This window comes from Pollachius pollachius (genome assembly GCF_949987615.1).
Source record: "Pollachius pollachius genome assembly, chromosome: 1".
Taxonomy (NCBI): domain Eukaryota; kingdom Metazoa; phylum Chordata; class Actinopteri; order Gadiformes; family Gadidae; genus Pollachius; species Pollachius pollachius.
In genome coordinates, this window is record NC_136934.1 from 48,386,680 (window position 1) to 48,406,539 (window position 19,860).

General features: G+C 44.2%; 1 protein-coding gene across 1 annotated transcript; it reads left to right on the forward strand.

Annotated features, from left to right (window-relative positions):
• Nucleotides 1-1,591: 1,591 nt before the first annotated feature.
• LOC307090001 (lysophosphatidylcholine acyltransferase 1) lies at nucleotides 1,592-19,562 on the forward strand (the record flags this gene model as incomplete). Its single annotated transcript, XM_079756521.1, has 14 exons — nucleotides 1,592-2,007; nucleotides 5,886-6,025; nucleotides 8,899-9,113; nucleotides 11,105-11,217; nucleotides 12,074-12,134; nucleotides 12,546-12,604; nucleotides 13,597-13,631; nucleotides 15,391-15,445; nucleotides 15,925-16,007; nucleotides 16,687-16,812; nucleotides 17,788-17,941; nucleotides 18,272-18,370; nucleotides 18,920-19,061; nucleotides 19,318-19,562. Exons 1-14 carry the CDS (start codon nucleotides 1,876-1,878, stop codon nucleotides 19,560-19,562), a joined length of 1,659 nt encoding a protein of 552 aa, XP_079612647.1. The 5' UTR covers nucleotides 1,592-1,875.
• Nucleotides 19,563-19,860: the final 298 nt, after the last annotated feature.

The following is a 19,860-nucleotide window of genomic DNA, read 5'->3' on the forward strand; positions in this document are numbered from 1 at the left end:
GATACGGTCAGCCAAGGGGCACTCAGACTGCACGCTCCGACGCCCAATGCAAAAAAAATAAACTTGATGGCTGTTTGTGGAAATGTGTTTGTGTGTGTGTGTGCGAGTGTGTGTGTGTGTTTCTGTGTGTGTAAATGGCTGACCTCCGTGTGGCCGACACACACACGCACGCACAAGCACATGCTCGCACACACAGGCCCGCGCACCGACCACACCTGAGCCACATCCGTCAACTTCCTTGTTTTTAAAGGTAGTAAGGCACGGCTACCCAAGGTGAAGTGTTTGTGTTTGGCATTACATCCTCCACTGCCTTTATGAACACATGGTCCAGTCAATAGATCAATGAAGCAAATAATTGACCAAAAATAACGAAAAAACCACTGCGCTTGCACACTGAGGCGTAGAAGAAGCCCAGGGAACATTGTGACATAGATGAATGGCCGTGCTTTTTCCCTCCCTCCCAGGACGTGAGTTGCTGGGAAGTTACAATTTCAATCGGGTGTTTCCTGTGACAGGTAAACTGTCACCCGATTGGGTGTTTCCTGGTTTAACTTTTAACTCTTTAGATATTTTACGTGGATTTTTATTATTCTCCCACTGTACGGCAAGTTGGCTTGCCTTGAGCATACACACACACACACACACACACACGCACACACACACACACACACACACACACACTCACACACACACACACACACACACACAAACACAACTGATGTGTGCGTTGTTGTTTGTGTATGTGTCAATAATAAGTAAATTAATACTATACAATACAAAGACTCTTCAGTTTACTTAACATTCAATGCAATCAAACATGCCATGCTCACCATAGAAGAGAGAAAGTTCAATTAATGGCACCATTTGGGACTTTTTTGAGTTATGATATATGTTTGAAAAATAAATACATACATACAATACATCTTGCCAATTCCAAGTTTTGCTTAGGTTATATATGTGAGACCATACAAATTCAGGTTCACATTGGTAGATGTGTAGTAATAGACAGATACGGGGATAAAGATTAAGATTGCACTTTATGGCAAGAGCCAGTAGAGGGCAGCATGTGACCATTTAAAAGGATCTGCAGTGTATAATTCCAGGGCCGAAGCAACTCATCCGAACACGCTGACAACACAGACACGACCTTCTTATAAAGAGCTGAACTTCAAGTAAACCATAAGATTATTTTTTTCCTGCGTATTGACTATGATTCATGTTTACGTCAATGGTCAAAGCTTTTCTGTTAATTCTTCATCCAACTATTCATCAAACCATCCATACATCATGCCTCTTTTTGTGTTTAAATTGTATTACCAACCACATGCAATACTTGGTGTCATATATTCCAAGTATGCATGGTGGGAGAATGATAGGATTTTACAACTTCTAAAGTGAAACATAGAAGAAATCCTGATATTCTAACCATAACCTTACTTTTCCTCACATCTCTTTTCCACGTCCCTACAGAGATGGTTTGCATCACTCACGCACACACACTTGATCGATCGCAGGGAGCAGGCACACACTGATGCATTCGGGTAAAGGGGATGAACTCGGCGCATGCGCTGATGAGGGGGAACCCTGACTGCCGTAGCTAGCATCTCGGTGCTAGTGGGAGTATTGGAAACTATACTGCGCCGGAAAAGAAAATCCATCAGTGACTTATTCTATCCCTAGCTAATCCTCCTGCTAGCCACCGTCGCCTGGCACCCGAGACAACCTGTAATACCCTGTAGTAGCCAGCCGCCCGGAGTGAGCCAGCAGCGTGCCAGTCAGTGCACGATAACATCATTTGTTGCGTGAGATTTTCGCATATTATTCGTATCCTCTCTTTACAGCCATCCGCTGTTATCTCGTTACGAGTTGGGGAAGATGAGGCTGCCGACCAGCAGACAGCAGTGTGCCATGATGGAAGGAGACGGCGGCCAGAAGACGGAACACGCTCCCCCTCTGAGGAACCCCTTCGTGCATCTCCTGAGGTTCACCCCCCTGGAGAAGGCGAAGGTAACGCTTCAAATTGAGACGATGCACGGTCCTCCACCCGTCTGGTGGTGGGGGTGGGGGGCACCGTGTCGATACGCGGGGGCATTCTGGCGGAGACGCTTGTCCATCTCCTCGGCGCCCCACGTCAGGGCTGAGCTAATGTTAGCTCAGAGCTAAATACATACATGTTGCTCCTCCAACGTCCACCTCTCTGTCTCTGCATGTGTGTGCTGGACCCGCAGACCTGGATCATCCAGGCTGAATCCCATCCAGTCAGTGTTTATTTCACTACCGCGATGGTGTCTTATTTGCCTTTAGATGACATGGATGGTGTGCGAGATAAGGTCTGTGATTTCAAGAGGCGGTTTTTTAGGGGGTGGATGGGAAGGAGAGTTGGAGATAAGACAGCGGCTTGGCAGCATCGGGCCTACCTTCTCTGCTAGTTAGCCAGCAGCAACACAGTGACACCATTCAACAGCTTGGCTCTGCGTGTTGCGTCTGCCTTGTTTAACTCCTGTCCTAACGCGGTCTCACGACAGGTCCCCATCTTTGTTGATGTTGTGATCACAGTCGTGCGGGATGCGTCCATCCATCCCAACACCACCCCCCCCCAACACACACACACACACACACACACACACACACACACACACACACACACACACACACACACACACACACGTACTAAAGGATACATCAAGGGACCCTTTCATGGCTCTCACTCTGAATCAATCATGGGTGATGATAATGTCGCCTGAATTTGCATGTACCTATGTCCGGTGTTTTGTTTCCAAACAGACCATGCATTGATGGTTACAACGGACGATATGGGCTGTTTGGATTGAGTTGTTGTTCTAATGTCTCATATCAGCCTAATGCTACACTGTCGGCAACCCGTGATTTGGGTTTAATTATTTGTTAGTTTCCAGGAAAAGGCTTGCAGGAAGGTGTTGATTAACGCATTCAACTACGGTATGGAGGGAACCACCTGTTTTTAAGCTTGCATTATTAATGTTATTTTTGGAAGTGTTTTTAATATTTTACTTGAGACAGAGATTCAGCTAATCTGAAAACTAGACTGGGATGCAAGGCTAGCTTGTACTGTGATTTGTCTACAGGTGTATTGTGATTGTCTCTAGTTGCATTGAGTTTGACTGCAATTTGTTTTGAGAGTACATTGATTCAGTTCCATCCTTTTTAAACAATGATGATTTGAGGTCATTAAAACACTAACTCTGTCGGGTTGTTGTGCAGACACCTGAAAAGTCCTTGGTATGGGTCATAAGATTAAAATATTGGGGGCGATCTGGGGAAAGGTGGTTCTATATACTGTTACTCCTAGTCAAATGTACGACCCAATCATTCTACTGCTAAAATCAATGCATTGAAGCATTTGTACAAAATCTATACTGTGTCACAGCAGACCAGTTTGTTTAGCTATTATTGGATTTCAACAAGTGCAAAACGGTGCTCTTTGTCAGTGACTGTCCATTTCTATGAATGGCAAAATCATAGAAATCTCTTCATAGAAAGAAGAGTCATGCAGTCTTTACTTAGGACTAATGGAGACCTGGGGGGATTTCTAAATCCTTGTTTTGGAAGTCTATCTGAGTGTGTGTGACTCTTTAATTGGGTTAACGTTTATAACTAATTGATGATTTATTTGTGCTGGTTGTAAATCAATGTGCGCCCCTGTAGAAGAAGACATATAGAATGGTGGTAAACCGTGTTAATTCTTCTTTGGCCACTGCTATATTGAATGCCTTTTACTTTTTGACAATGATTTAATTGTAAAAAAACAAAATCAAATGGCTAATGTTGCTTAGTTCTGCACGCTTGTTTTTCATGTAATAAATATTTGATTACCGTCAGATTTTTTTAACAGGGCAAATCAAATAATGGATCTGGTAATCTGTGTTGATCCGGCTGAGGCAAACTAGGAAACAGTGGTGGAATGTATTTTTCAGTGTGCTGAGCCCAAGGTAGTAACACTCCTTAAGTGGTTTTACCATCCCTGTAGTTCCTAACATCATCATCATAATGGTCCCAGTGCACCTTTTTAAATACAGAGGGTGGAGGAGTATCCTCTTGGAGGGAACCGTCTGAGAGTGTATCACTGAACGCCCTTTGCTCCATCGATGATGACCCGTGGTCCTGGATTAGATGAGAGTACCTGCACCGGCGTACTACATTTTGCACACATTTTTAATGTTTGTTTTTACTACCCTCACTTTTTAGTTTCTTGGCAATATTTTCCTTACAATTGCGCCATTTATGCCTTGTTTTTTATTTGTGCTACATAGCTGACCCGTGCCTAACATTGTTAGGATAATGGCTAAATTCTTCAATTTTGAATTAACACTCGCCACAAAAGTGCCTTTTATGGGCAAGGCTCCATAACCCTATGGCTGCACAGTCTAGAATACAAGTCAAACCAACAAATACCTTCTGTAGAAATGATTCTTGAATGAACCTCACCATAGCTATGTAAAGCAAGCATAATCCTCGGTTCAGCGTTTCAAGGCACTACTTTGTAATGCTGGGAACATCTTAGATTACCAATGAATTGTGTTTCCTCAAAATCTCAAGTGGTGGATGCAGAGATGCCACAGGGTATTTCGTAATGTAGGTAGGCCTTGCTGACATATAGTGCACTTCCTTATTCTCTGTATACTGAGTTTTCTTGTGCATCTTTTATGTCAGCCTTTTACTGTGGCATTTTTTGCAGTTGAACTGCCTGAATTCTTAAGCAGCCAGCTTGCCCTACGTGCCATTGAAACATGGCGCCTTGTTTTAAATTAAGTGACATTCTTGCATTATCATGCTTAGGATCCCGATTAATATTTAATCAAATGCATAATCCAGTAGTTCTCAAACATTTTATGCCAGCCACTTTTCCTGAGGCTTTTTATTCGTATTTATTTCTCTGTTGGATTTTTGCACAGTTTGTTAAATGATTTGCGGACATAGTGATGCTTCCATAATGTGAAATCTTTGGTGTAATATGTTAACTTTTCCAGTGCTTTGTCAAATGTAACTCATCACATGCATATTCTGACCATTAGGCCGTGCTGTCCCTCAAATAATGGTAGTCCTACTCCCAAAGTGCAACCGATCTATATATCGAAAATAGAAGAAAGCGGATCACCTGCAATCACCTTTGATTGTGCAGGCAGCCAACCCCCGACCAGACCGCTGCATTCCTTCGGTTGCAGGCTATTGTCATATTTAAGATGGTAGACCACCCACTCCGCAATCAGATAGGCCCTCTGCTGAACATTGGGACCGGAGGTGAGGGGAGGCGGCCGTTGCCCACTAGTGAGTGCAGGACAAATATTTACCCAAGATAAGCACTGATATGTGCGCCTCATAAAACAGGGCTGTAAAGATAACCCCTGCCAATCCGTTGGTCTGAGGGAGTCCAGAGTGAGCCACTGTTGTGTCTTTGAACCACTAGACATGGATGTGTTGCCGACTTTGGTCTGGTATTTTTAGTCGCTTGTGTACACTCTAGCTTTATTTGACAAATGGAGAGATGTCTGGAAAAATCTATTTCCTTCATCAATCTCCTTTTGTTATTGACTCATTCATGCCACATGCGGCCTAAATATACACACTGTTTAGCCGAATGTTCTGATGAATTCTATTTTGGTTAAGTGTGTGTGTGTGTGTGTGTGTGTGTGTGTGTGTGTGTGTGTGTGTGTGTGTGTGTGTGTGTGTGTGTGTGTGTGACTCACATGTGTCGAACAATATAAATTGCCTTGAATTCCCTTTTACATTGCTCTATAAAATCACTTGCGGATGCGTGAGGGAATTGTCTCATTCTATCACTTTGTAGTTTAGTCCAAATAATGAGGTCAAGTTTGTAGGCTAATGGTGCTCCGTGCCTTCTTTTGCAGATAGCATTGATGACGGTGACGATATTCCCAATCCGACTCATCATCGTGGCGTTCATGATGCTTCTGGCCTGGCCCTTCGCCTTCCTGGCTTCGATGGGACGCTCCGAGGCAGTCGTCGAACCCCAGTGCCTATGGCGGAGGTAGAGGCTCTTTTATGTGTGTCTTTGTGTGTGTGTGTGTGGGTGTGTGTGTGTGTGTGTGTGTGTTTGCCCAAATATCTGTTGAAATCTACCCTGGAGGAAACTGCATGCTTAGCACTTGGCAAAGTGAAAATGTATCCTCCTGCATCAAATTGCCACATCACTGTCAGAGAACGGGGTCTGTTCTCACACTCTGGGCGGGCTTGAAGACTGCTTTAAACCGAGTGCAAAGCAGCTATGAGTGTCTTCCTCTGCTAAGGGGCTGATAACTGTGGTTGACACCAAAACAAAGTGGAAACCAGTCTCAGAAGGTTGATGAAGTATTATTTTGCCCACGTAGCAGTTTTGTTTTGGTATTGACAGTACACATGATCGCTGTTTTGGTGGGCAGTGCTAACCCTCTCGCCCTGATAGGGGTTGCGGTTAACCCTAACATCGTTAGTATACATGAACAGCATTAGTTGTGAGACCGGTAGTTAATTGTTAATAAACTGATGGCTAGTTGTTGCTCAAGGTTCATTACTGCTGATCATTGCTGTTATCAGGACTGTGTGGGACTTTACATGTTTTCAGGTGCATGCATGATTGACATCCACCCTGCCACATCTCCTTCATATAGTCTTACTACAAACTCTGAATATAAAATGTTGGACAGTACAAATGTCCATATATGCATAGTTATGAATAACAAGAACAAGAAGAAATTGGTAACCAATGTCAAGCTATGAATCATTTGTTTTTCATTGTAAGTTCCATATTATCGTATCCTAAAGTCTCCCTAGTACACATCAGGCCAACATTAATAGATGGTCAAGGGTGGTAATGGTTGATAATGGAGTTTGTGCCAGGTTCCTCTTGCGCCACCTAATTCGAAAACACGGATTTGCCATGTTACAGGCTTTAACAAAATATCCAAATACATTAACAGTATGTGTAATACCCTTCCCCATCAGTACATAGGCAGTAGTTCTTGAAATGAACAGTTGTATTTATTTTTCTCCATTTTACTCTTCTCCAGCCTGCTTGTCCATAGCCTCTTGACTCCTTCAGAGATATTACATCATGAAGCCTATCGAACCGTTATGCTTTCCTTCTTTATTTTATACTTTTTATCCTGACCTGGTGGTACCCAGGCTGTATATTTCATCCCTAATTCAGGGGCAAAAGCACAGCATCACCGACCACTGCTCTGCCAAGGAAAATGTGCCTTGAGGGAATGAAAGTATGCTTGCTTGAGTGGACAGCCTCCGTGAGGAGAACCTCCTATGAAAGTGTTTGGCAGTACCTGTTCCTTTTCAACTGGACATGAGGTCCTTGTAGATTTTCCATTTCCTTTCCAAGAGCCATTTTGAACACTGAACACACAACGATTGCTACTAGCCATTTCAGGTTTTGTTTTTTCCTTCTGAATGTCCACCAACAATACTTCAACATGTTTGTTGTATTTAGTTTTGTATGCTCCTCTCACCACAATGACTTGGCATCGTGGTGTTCTTCCTCCTTCCCCACATCGCCGCTGAACTCGCCATTTTTCTCATTCCTTTTATTTCCTGGTGTTTATATCGCCATTCTTCCTGACCCTTTATCTCCCCCTGTCTCCCGCTGTCATCTAGCCCCACACAGCCCCTCCCCTGACACCACTCTATTCAATCTTTAGTTCTCCCCTTCCCAGGCTCAAACATCCCCATAAATTCAGTTTAATCTCTGTAACCTGGAGGCAGTATACTTGACTCTCGACGCCCGATCGAGTGGCTGTGAGGTGACTGCCGTCGTTGTCTTTGCTCGCCCTAAAAGATGTGTCGGGTGTGTGGCTACATCTATCGAGCTCGGTTAAGTGTTGTTTCAGTGTGCAATACTGCAACTCTCCATAGACGGATTACGCAAATTGTGTTGGCGCTGGAACATTTACACACGTAAATGGTCCTGTTTTTAATCGCAAGAAATATTGTATTGTGATTAAAAGCTTCAAGGCTACCATGAAGAAGGAAGCAAACACATAAATGCAGAATGAACGTGTTGACCAACTGTAGCTGATGAGTGTATTGTATGTAGACATGCTGATTTTTGGGCTTTGCAGGAGGGAGCTTTTATTGAGTCCTTGTGTCTTTATTGGGACCATATTGGCCAGGAAGTACAGTCAACACGTGAAACTGGAGAGTTGCCTTTGGCCTTCAGGCTAAAATGTCCTTCTCAAGTATTAACTTGACTGCATATCATAATACTACGAGGCCTTTTTTTAATATATGATGCAACATGTAATGTAGCATTGTGGGCCTCTTAACCTGATGTCTAATTGTGTGCTTTCGATTTGACGAATACCTCCTTTTTAAAAACCTAAAATCGCTTTGGCCTAGTAATTATATATTTTTTGGGAAGCAAGCTAAAAAAAGTAACTGTCAGAAAAGAACCAGCTGAATTCTACAGACTAATTGCCCACCGATATAGCATGTGCTTGACTAGCATATTGGACTGTCCCCTGGCAGCTTGCCTCCTTTTTGATGCAACCACTCTCCTTTCCTTGTGGACTTTGTAAACCGGAGAAAGCACCAACCTCATTAGCCTCTGTCTTCTTACAATTCTATCTTCGGTTCAGGCCTTGCTTTGACTATGTATCGCCGTCGTCTCCTTCCCCGCCGTCCTCCTCGTTTGTTGTACAATTGATAACGTTTTTATCCTCTACAGTTGACCCGGGCCGCGTCTCCTCTTCGTCCTGTATCGTACCTGTCTTGAATTCAAATGCTTGAAAGCTCATGACATTAAATGAACGAGTGCTCTCTGTGGTATTGTTGTTGTTGACTTAACAGCTTGGTGTCCCAAAGTGTTGTCATGTGCGGTGTTGACGCTAAGCCTGGTTTCTTGTCGCCCCCCTGCAGAGTGGTGGACCTGCTGCTCAAGGTCATCATGCGGCTCATGTGGTTCGCAGGGGGCTTCCACTGGGTCAAGGTGAAAGGTCGCAAGGCGTTGCCGACGGAGGCACCCATCCTGACCCTGGCGCCCCACTCGTCCTACTTCGACGCCATCCCCGTCACCATGACGATGGCCTCGATTGTCATGAAGGCGGAGAGCAAGGACATACCGCTGTGGGGCAGTAAGTACGACGGGCGCATGCGTGACACGGCGTTGTGGAAATGAGGAGTCCTCCTGTGTGTGTGTGTGTGTGTGTGTGTGTGTGTGTAAAATGCTGGGACAACGCCAACTGTCTCTGGTCACCTGGGGCCACCTGTCACCTTCATTCCTGGCACTAGGAACAGTTGTGGATGGCTGTTTTTTGAACCTGTGAATGTCAATTCTGTTTAACTTGCACGCGCCAAGACTATCGTCAGCAAGATGAATGCAAATGGCTGTATAATGATGAGGTAATGTTTGGCGCTGGTGCCAGATTTCCCACAAAATGTCAAAGAATCTGTGGCAGCAGACTTGTAAAGCCTTCTTTGAATACTGTTTAGGGTAAAATAACAGCTGTACTACAATTGTATTAGGAGATGCAATGATGTTGTGTTATGTGGCAGCAAAGAGGGCATCGTTCAATGCTTTTGTTTTCTCTGAAGCACTCAGTCTGTGTTTAAGCAGTTGTGTTATGTTCACATCAATGCATCACCTACAAAGGTTTTCCATTATCTCCTCGGGCTCATCTCATTACGTGCACACCTTACTGGCTCAGCTGTCTTCCCTTGTCTCCTTTTTCACACTTGATTTCACTACAACACGCCTTCATGTCAGGAAGAGGGTGCATGCGGGCTTTGTTCTGTTTGAAACCGCCCATCGCTTCTCTCTGACAGGCTCTCACACCTCGAGGCCCGGCCCAAAAGTAACACTTGCCACCAGCCAATGGCAGATGGAATTGACCATTTGGCAGGTGAAGAAAATCAGTGTTGCATATGGCAAAAGAAAATAGCTTGGTTGTTAGATTTCTCCACCCTGACTGGCGAAAAGACACAGATCGAAAATAAAATGTTGGTCTCTGCCTCCAGGCCCTCTATATACATCGCTGTCCGTTTTTTAAAGACTGTAGCATGCATCACAACAGGGCTATGGAAATGCAGATGTGTTTCCTCCCTCTGTGAACCGCCTGCTTTTCATGTTCTCATTTAAAAGCTTATACCAACGCCTAATGCCTGTAGTCAGCAACTGTCTCATTGTTCAAATAAAAAAAATGAGGAATCATGAATGTTGAAAAGAGAACTACAATTCACACGTACAGTAGCGTCTGTTTCACACAGTGTATTAACCAGTGTGGTGAACTTAAGAACCTGACTAAAGTGCTACTATGCTTCAACTGCAGTCAAAACACCATAATGGTTGTTTAGCGATGACTGAGTCTGCTCTTCCAACAGCAATATTGTTTGAACGTGGTCCACATTGGTAATAGTAGAAAAGAGCAGCAGCTATTTGAGAAGTCATTCCATGCTCAACTTTAAAATTAGGGACACTAAATAATTTGGGGACCGTTTGGTATTTGGCTTTACGGGAACAAACACAGAGATGAGTCTCCAGGTTGTGGTCAGGGCATACTAGTGTGACTGCAGATCCAATTAAAGGGCTAGTCGAATGAATCCCATCCCTGTCATCACGTTGCATGCTGTCACTCACTGCTGCTCTCCCCTCCCCGATCGCCCATTACCGCTAGGCAATTCTCTTGTTAAGTGACTTTATTTTTCTTTTATTCTTTTTTTTTTTTCTTCTGGTGTTTCTGCCTCAATATTGTCACAGACTGTGCTGTTGAGCCTTGGCAGACATTACTCGAATGCATCCTATGGTATTTGAGTTGCTGCGTTGTAGTTTTGGAAATAAGTCCAGCGAGTGCCTTTTGTTGGTGTTGCCCAGCCAAACATGGGAGGATAACATAAGCCTTCACTGTTCTCTGACTTTAGTAACCACTACCAGCCATGAAGAAACGTCCAGTACAATTGCTACCACATTGAGAACTTTTTATATACTCCTACAGGAAACGTTTGGAATATGTATCTTTTACTTTTTGTCCCATAATTGACAGAAAAGGACCCCTCGTGTGGTACTTGTATTCACCCCAGCCCCCGCTCTCTCATCCCTCTGTGTCTCCCTTCCACGCCGACTGCCCAGCCCTGATCAAGTTCATCAGGCCGGTGTTCGTGTCGCGGTCGGACCCAGACTCCCGGAGGAAGACCGTGGAGGAGATCAAACGCAGAGCCTGTTCCGGAGGAGAGTGGCCCCAGGTACAGGGAGGTGGACGATGAATTGATTTTTAATCGTAATCCGAATTTATGTTTTTTTCAGGATAAAAAAACAACATATGCACGATATTGTACAAAACTACAATATCAACATGGCAGCATAGCAACACATTTATTCCAACATCTTAAATTGAGGCACGCAGCAGAGTGGAAAATGTGTGTTATTTATTTTGTTTTGTTTTTGTTTTGTTAATCATTGCTATTATTTTTTCTTTTTGCTAAAAAATATGTCATTTATACAAAAAAAAATTGGATTAAAATTGTCAATGGTTGGAGATTTTATTTTTAGGCCAAATCGCCCAGCCCTGCTGACCTGTAGAGATGATGATGATGATGATGATGATGATGATGCATTCATAGAACGAGAAGGCTACTTTGTGAGATGGGCACACATGGCTCAGCAGTCTTGCCCATCCAGTGTGAGGCGTGCCCTTGGATTACGATCCCAGGCGGACTTGTATGGAGCGTGACACAGAGACGGCCACTCCAACATATTGTTTTGATTGTGTGCACATGAATGGTTTATGTGGGTCACGAAAGGGTTTGGGCAGATTTAGCCGATAGGACTTGAGATTGGTTTCTGTGAAGCAGCATGCATTCATGATTACTGAAGAAGGCATATTAGTCAAGCCTTTTCTGGAATCACATGCCATCTGTACCAAAAGTGAATTTCATTCACTTTTGGGTCGAGTTATCTTATTTTCTTGCCTAAATTGGTACAATAGTCAGCTTTGAGTGTACTTTTTCATTGTTTCATTCTGTATTTTTATTATTATTATTATTATTATTATTATTATTATTATTATTATTATTATTATTATTATTATTATCATTGCAGATAATGATCTTTCCAGAGGGAACCTGCACCAATAGATCCTGCCTCATTACATTCAAACCAGGTAGGAATTCTTTGTCTCTCTGTCTTTCTGTTTCTTTCTGATCTGATGGCAAAGGGATTAGCTGTGTCCCTTTTTGCTGTATTGAATGCAACTCCTATTACAAAGCCTCAATGATTCATTGACTCAGGCTTGACCTTGAAGTACTTCATTTGTTTCCAAGTTCTGTCTCTTGTTATTCGCCAAACTATGGGCTGGGAAGCCTCTGCATCTTTCCTCTATCAGGGTCAACAGTAAAATGTGTGTTGTTTGTTTTTTAAATGTAATCATGTCATCCTGTATGGTTACCCCTGCTTGAAAAAACAAAACGACAATCCAAGATGGAAAAAGGTTTATTTAATATGCATGCACTGTTACAGGCCTTATGCGACCTGTTACAGCCTCCTCTTCATACTGGTTCTCGTCTGTCCCCAGGGGCGTTCATCCCAGCTGTTCCTGTGCAGCCTGTTGTGATTCGCTACCCCAACAAAATGGTAAGCTCCAGGCTATGCTATCACACCCAGACCTGGCAAACTCGTTTTGTTTTTCTACTGGCGACACACAATCAGTGGCATCAGGGTCATGTTAGTACAATTTAGACACAAATTCTCAACCATATTGACCAGGTTTGTACTCGGTGTATGAAAGTGTTGCAAACAAGGGCTAGTTTCTTGGGGATTGTGGGTCAAAACATAGATTAATCATGCCCCTGAAAGTGCTTTGCATAATTTGTATTTCTGTGTGTTAACCAAGAATGGACTCCCCATAAGTTGGCTAAAAGACGAATAATCCACAGATGGTCTAAGAATGAAATGGGATTTTAATGATCTTCGGAAACTGTTCAATGTTTCCGGTATGTGGGGGATTTGGTTTACGGTTTAAATTATGTTTCATCTTGAGCTAATGACCAACTTTAGCTCTCAACCTGCTGTGTCCTATTTGGTTCTCTCTGTATTTATTAGACAACTGAAGCCGTATGTGTGTGCTGCGGAAAAACTATGCTGGATTAATTACTAATTCAGGCTGTATCTAACGTGGTATTTTATCAGCTCTGGTTGTGGAGAAGATGCCCAACTAAGCAGATAACTATAGCCCTTTAAGCTAGTCGTCCCTAATTCTCAAGGCTGAAGCAGTATAGAGCCGCTGGCATTGAACTGAGGAGCCACGCAGTCAAATCAATAAACATAAAACAAAATAAAATATGTGTACCACTGAGGGGCTATTCCTGGAAGCAGGCATGGTATAAAGCACACATACACCGGACTCAATAGACACTACATGATAGACAAACAGTGTCAATGAGACAGTACAGTACACAGCAGTGCCCGTGTGATGTCCAGCTGTAATAATAAATGTGAATGATAATATTATAATGTCCTAAGTGTGAGAGTGGTTTGGTTTTTGGTGTCAAGTACACAATGTTCTCACGCTCGTCATCAGGGGAGCAAGATGTGTTGAAGTGACTCCCCTCTCCCTCTGTTTGCAGGACACCATCACATGGACGTGGCAGGGGCCAGGAGCGTGAGTACAAACCCATTTAACCTTCTGTTCTGTCTCCTCGCCTTGCATGCCTGGACAAGAACAGTTATACATGTGGGACACCGCTGTCATAATCGGTGTGGTGGATTTAAGAAGGCCGGGTACTTAAAGCTGCAGTGTGTGTGGAATTAAGGGGCATCTACCAGAACAGACATGGCAGAAATTAAATATACTATTCATAAGTGATGAATATTTTATTTGCGTTATCCCATGAACATCTCAATTGTTGTTTTCGTATCCTTCGAAATAGCCTTTTTTAATAATAGGATAAATATAAATTGGGAATGGCTCTGCTTCAACAGAACCACCATGTTCACCATCACGTTCCTACAGAAGCCCAGAACAGACAGGAGCTTTAGATGTGATGCGTTTTTTATTCACAATCATAAATGTTTTTTTACTTTACTTTATCTGCAACCCCACTGCTAGAGGCCGGTTGATCATACACACAACCCCTTTTAAGTTAGTTTTCTTAAAGAACAACTAAGTGGTTTCATGAGGGCCGAGCTTTTTTAATTGCGTATACGAAGAGGCACTCGCTTCATTTGGCGGTAGCCAAATGTGATTGAGTTCCATTTTGGTTTTATAGTTCAAGCTTTATTAGGAAGAAGATGTGCTGTGCTGTGCTTTGTATTGTAAAACTTTCCCTCAGCTAAAGACGACATTGATTTTTCAATTGACCGACATGCGATACACCAAACACATCCAAGCAGATGTAACTACAGACGTATCGGAGGCCGTGCTAGTTTTATTACTACGATCCTGGTATGGTAACACGATTGAAGCAAGCCCTGTTTGACGCTTCCTTCCAGTGTTCACACACTTCTAATCCAATGTACCAGAGTACTAGATTCAAATAATGGGGTGTAAACCGAAACCTGCACAGGAAGGGAGGAAGCAAATGCAAACAGATTCATCACTGTGATTGGGGGAATAAAGTTTTCCCCCCCCCCACCTGTTTTGTTTATTTGTTTAACTCGTCCCTCCCGCATGCGGTCTACTGCTGAGGGCCTGTTTCTGAGTTCGTCCTCTGACCGTTTTATTTTATAGTGTAGTGCTTGGCGGGCTTCCCTGCCCAGCGCAGCAGAACAACAACATGGTGCCCATGTGGATAGGCTGAAACGCAACACTAGCATTCGTAGTGTTTACCCTCCCCATAGGATGTGCATCCTGCTTCAACACATGGAAACCTGTGTAGGTGCCAGGGGGGGGAAACCTTAGGAATTCACTTGGAGAAGGACCCACACTCCTAATTTACACATGGCCGGGCATTCCAGGCCGTAAAGTACGGCTGGATAGAACTGCATACCGCAAAAGGCCTTTTGGGATCCTGTGCTGTGATGCTTGCTGTTACGCATAGAAAAAAGGTGTTAAATTCAAAGAGAATAATTGTTATGCATTGCACACTATAAAATGCATACAAATGTACAGGTCTAAATGCATAGCATCTCTGTAAATTCGTCGACTTTGTTCCTACTCAACGCTGCTGTGTTGACGTGTGGTAAACGACGCAACATGGGATGATTTTTTAAGCTGCGGCTACTCCATTCCTGACGAAGTCTGCGTTACACGACACTTAAGTGCCGAGCCTATCCTGTCACCCTGTGTGTGTGGGACAGCACTGTCTGCTGTGCTGCGGCGGTTTGTGTTGTTGTTTTGTGCGTATTAGTAGTCCGCTGTAGCAGCACTCGTGCTCTCACTAACCACTTTACAGCAAACACTGTCTCCCTTCATCTTGCAGGTTTGAAATCTTGTGGCTGACTCTGTGCCAGCTCCATAATGAGTTTGAAATCGAGGTGAGTGGCATTCTGGGGGACTCCACAATTCTGCTTCTTGTTAAAGAAAACTTTAATGCTAGCTATTTAATTTGATAGAAGGTTTCAAGTGACCTCTTCAAGCAGGTGTTCAGGTGACACTATTCTGGCACCTGAGTGTGTAACAGAATGGATGCATGGAACATTACAGACACCTTTTTAGTGCTTTAGCAAATTAATGCTAAACATTCGTCCAAGTGCACCGTGTGGGAATCTCTACTTTAATAATGCAAAGTTGTTTCGTGCTAACTGGCAGCTCCTGAAATGTAGTTGCTAGTCTAGCAACCGCACTACAAAAGAACAAAACTTCTAAAGATACGCTACTTTGAGCAAACGTCCATATGCGACCACAAAGGATCATGTAAATAAGACAAAGCTGGAAGGAAAATGACTTTAAGACTTTCTGCTTAAAAGAGACTTTCACTTCAACTTACAACTAACCTCCCCCTCCCTTTGACCAGTACCTTCCGATCTACACCCCCTCAGAGGAGGAGAAGGGGAACCCAGCTCTGTTTGCCAACAACGTCCGTCGCATCATGGCCAAGTAAGCTGGCGTTTCGCACGCGCACGCACGCAAACGTATGCATCTGCTGTTGTATTTTAACAACTCACTGATTGCAGACCGAGCAAATGCCTCGTCGAAGATGGATTGCACACCAAATCGTATTTACTGGTGCAAAGATTATACACAATTTATAGTCTATGCTAGAGTCACAGTCGTAAAAGGAACGATTACAGACGCATTTTCTGCAAGTGAGCAGCTCAAATATTGTTCCGCTAAGGAGATGCTCTTTGAATTTGGCTCAGTTATTGACCTAACTCCAGGGGTCTCTCATAAATTTCCATTGGAAATTAAAAATGTGTGCGCCGTTTTCCCAGATCATCTCACTTAAGGGCAGTATATTCTGCTCCCTGATTTACAAAAAGGGTGATCAAGGAAATGGCCGATTTTTTTTTTTAAGAATATTTACCATTTAGATTTGATTTTGACTATCGGGCCCACAATTGAATCCGATTCAGATGGCATTTGTACACCAGTGCCCTCGGCAAACGGTGGGGTTGCGGTCAAAACCCAGGCGACGTGCCTTTGCCCCACCGCTCAATGCTCAAAGTTGATTATGTCCCGTGAGTTATGGGCAGCGGCGGGTGAATTGAATGTGTGACGGAGCGGCTGAATCGATGTGTCCGGGGCTGATGTGGTGGCATTGTGTCCTGTGTTCCAGGGCCCTGAGAGTGCCCACCACAGACTATTCATTTGATGATTGCCAGCTGGCCATGGCGGAGGGCCAGCTCCGCCTGCCAGTAGACACCTGCCTGCTGGAGTTTGCCAAGCTCGTCCGCAGACTGGGGTACGTCCACACACACACACACACACACACACACACACACACACACACACACACACACACACACACACACATGCACACGCACACAACCTGAGTAACACAACCCTACCTTTTTTTTTATTGTCTGCAGCAGGTCTATAAAATGGATCCCAAGATGGTCTAATAAAATAAAACTGAATCACTTGAGCTGGCTCGCAATGCCTGGATGATTCAAACTTCTACGTCATCTGATAAATCCACACAGCAACAGCAGTGCTTTCATATGGGGACCCGTTAAAAAAAAAAAAATTCGAAACACGTTTTTCGAACCGCTAGGGAGGGGGGGGAGCGACAGGTATCTGGTGTGGACGAGGCCTAAGACCACAGACATAGCATCGTTTCTACACATTGACCAACTACAGTTGTGTGTTGCTCTTAATATGTTAGTTGCTTTCTTAAGACCTGTTGGGTTTATCGTTAGGGTCTGTTATTCGAAGGCCGTTTTCTTTCTTTTCTTAAGGGCCCTTCAATAACATATTAAATTTGGCTAGTGTTCCTCGTGCAGGGGCTTTTTGTGGAGTCTTGTCTTGGAGCTGTCCAACTGGTGTCTAACTGCCGAATTTGTAGCTTATGTGCTTCAAAAACAAAAAAAATAAAACGACGTCCGTTATTTGAAGTGTCTGTACCTGCTCTTCGGTGCCTATGGTGACCGTTGTATGGCAAACATAGTGTGTTGTAAACCTCCTGAAGGGCTTCTGCTTTGAATCCCAACGTCTCGTTCAGGTTCCTTCTTCCTGGACCCAACAACGTGCAGGGAGGAGCGGAGGTGCTGGAACCCTGTGTCGCATTAGCACAATATGGATCCTATATATAACCCATCCTCTCTCGCCCACTCGCTCGGTGGATTTGTTTTTTTCTTCTCTTTTTTCTTTCCAATCGGTCCGTCTGTCTGAATCGGCTCCCGTCTCCCCCCCCCCCCCCCCTCTCTCTGTACGCCAGGCTGAAGACCAAGAGCACGGAGCAGGTGCTACAGGACTACGGCAGCCGGGCCCGTAAGCTGGAGGGGGAGAAGCTCAGCCTGGAGGCCTTTGCCCTCTACCTGGACATGCCCGTCTCTGACATGCTGCGGGAGACGTTCGCCCTGTTCAGCGAGGTGTGTGTCTGTGTGTCTGTCTGTGTGTCTGTCTGTGTGTCTGTCTGTCTGTCTGATTTTTAAACCCCTCCAACTTAGTTTAATCTTAGGTGATTACATTTTACGTAGCATCATGATATTGGATTAGAGAGAAATAAGGCTGAATTGTTCTGGTCCAGTGATGTAAACACAACAACATTCCCTTGAAATTTGCATGTACTTTTTTTTTTTTTTGCTGTTTTTTTTTCCTTTCAGGTTAGACCGCTGTTGCTGTTTTGATATCAGAGACCCTATTATTATGGCCACACACACCCACACGTCTGTTTAATGATGTTTCTTTGTTGATCCCAGCACGAGGACAACACCATGGATATCAGAGAATATGTGATCGCCTTGTCAGTCGCTTGCAGACCAGCCAAAACTCTGGAAACAATGAAATTGGCCTTTATGGTACGTCTGCCCAGCAGGGTCACTCACTCACTCACTCACTCACTCACTCACTCACTCACTCATAAAAATGTCATGCAGACAGGCAAGGTCAATCAACATCTCCCTGCTGTGTCTTCCTATACGCACTAACCTCCCTATCGTCTTTCATAGTGATAAACTCTCAATGTCACCCAGATATACAGCGTTCTAACACGTTGGTTGTTTACCGTTGGTATTTGCGTATTTGTCGTTGTAACTTGGCGAGACCATCCTGAGATCACTGATCAACTGCTTCATCCGAAATAGACTCGATAATAACTGTCTGTGCAAAGGCTTTTCTCACAGGAGAATGTGTTCCTTTACCTCCAGCTGTATTCAGCGAAGGCCAAGACGAGCAAGAGTATCACACAGTTACGTAATCCGATTGGCTGCATTTCTCTGAACAACGAAACGCCCATATATGGAGATCCATTGCCGCCCAGCGAAGGCCAGACTGATATTCATGGCTAAACACAAGCTCTTGTTATCAGAATGGTATCACAAGGTTACGTCTTTCGCTCCGTCATGTAGATGTTTGAGGCGGAGCAGGACGGCGCCATCATGGAGGCGGAGCTTGCAGTCATCCTGAAGACGGCTTTGGGCGTGGCCGACCTCAGCGTGTCCCGCCTCTTTGCAGCCCTGGACCCGACGGACACGGGAAAGATCACGTTCGGTAATGGCGAGCGATGCCCCAAAATGTCCCCGCATGGCTCATAGCAATATTCTTTTTAGTATTTGTAAAAAAAAACAAACATCTTCAAGCCACTTATAATCACTAAGTATCGTGCCTTAAAGCATTGACCAATGGAAATGCAACGTTGAATGCCCCCATACACCATGCCTGTCCTCCCTCCCTCGACTGCTTTGGTCTTTAACATTTGTTCATCTTGCCTCTGGCGCCCCCCTGTGGCCACATCTCCCCCCTACAGACACATTCCGGCGCTTCATGGACCAGCACCCGGACTTTGCGGAGGACTACCTGTACGCGGACAACGAGGTCCTCCACAGCTGCCCCCACTACAGCCACCATCTGGCGGTCAAGACCAGCCTCTTCTCCACCGCCAGCCGCCTGGCCACTGCCCCCCTCAAGATGGCCAACGGTATCTGCCCCAAGTTCAGCCCCAAAGACCACAGCAGCGACTACACAGCGGGACCCCTCAAGAAACACAATTAGGTTTTTATATATATATATATATATATATATATATATATATATATATATATATATATAGATATTGGAGAGCTTTGTTTTTTTGTCTTTTTTATGTTGTATTTTTATAAATGTGTAAGGGAAAGCAAAACCAGTAAGCCTCTCCTGGAGAGAGCAGGATGAATGTTTGGGGGTTTGGTGTGAGAAGCTAGTTTGGTTAGGTAGTCGAAATCTATATTTGAATAGTCAGCCAGAAACTCCAAAAGCAAACAGTTTACCCGATGTTATTGTTCGAAACGTGGCCATTACTTCTTTGTGGACA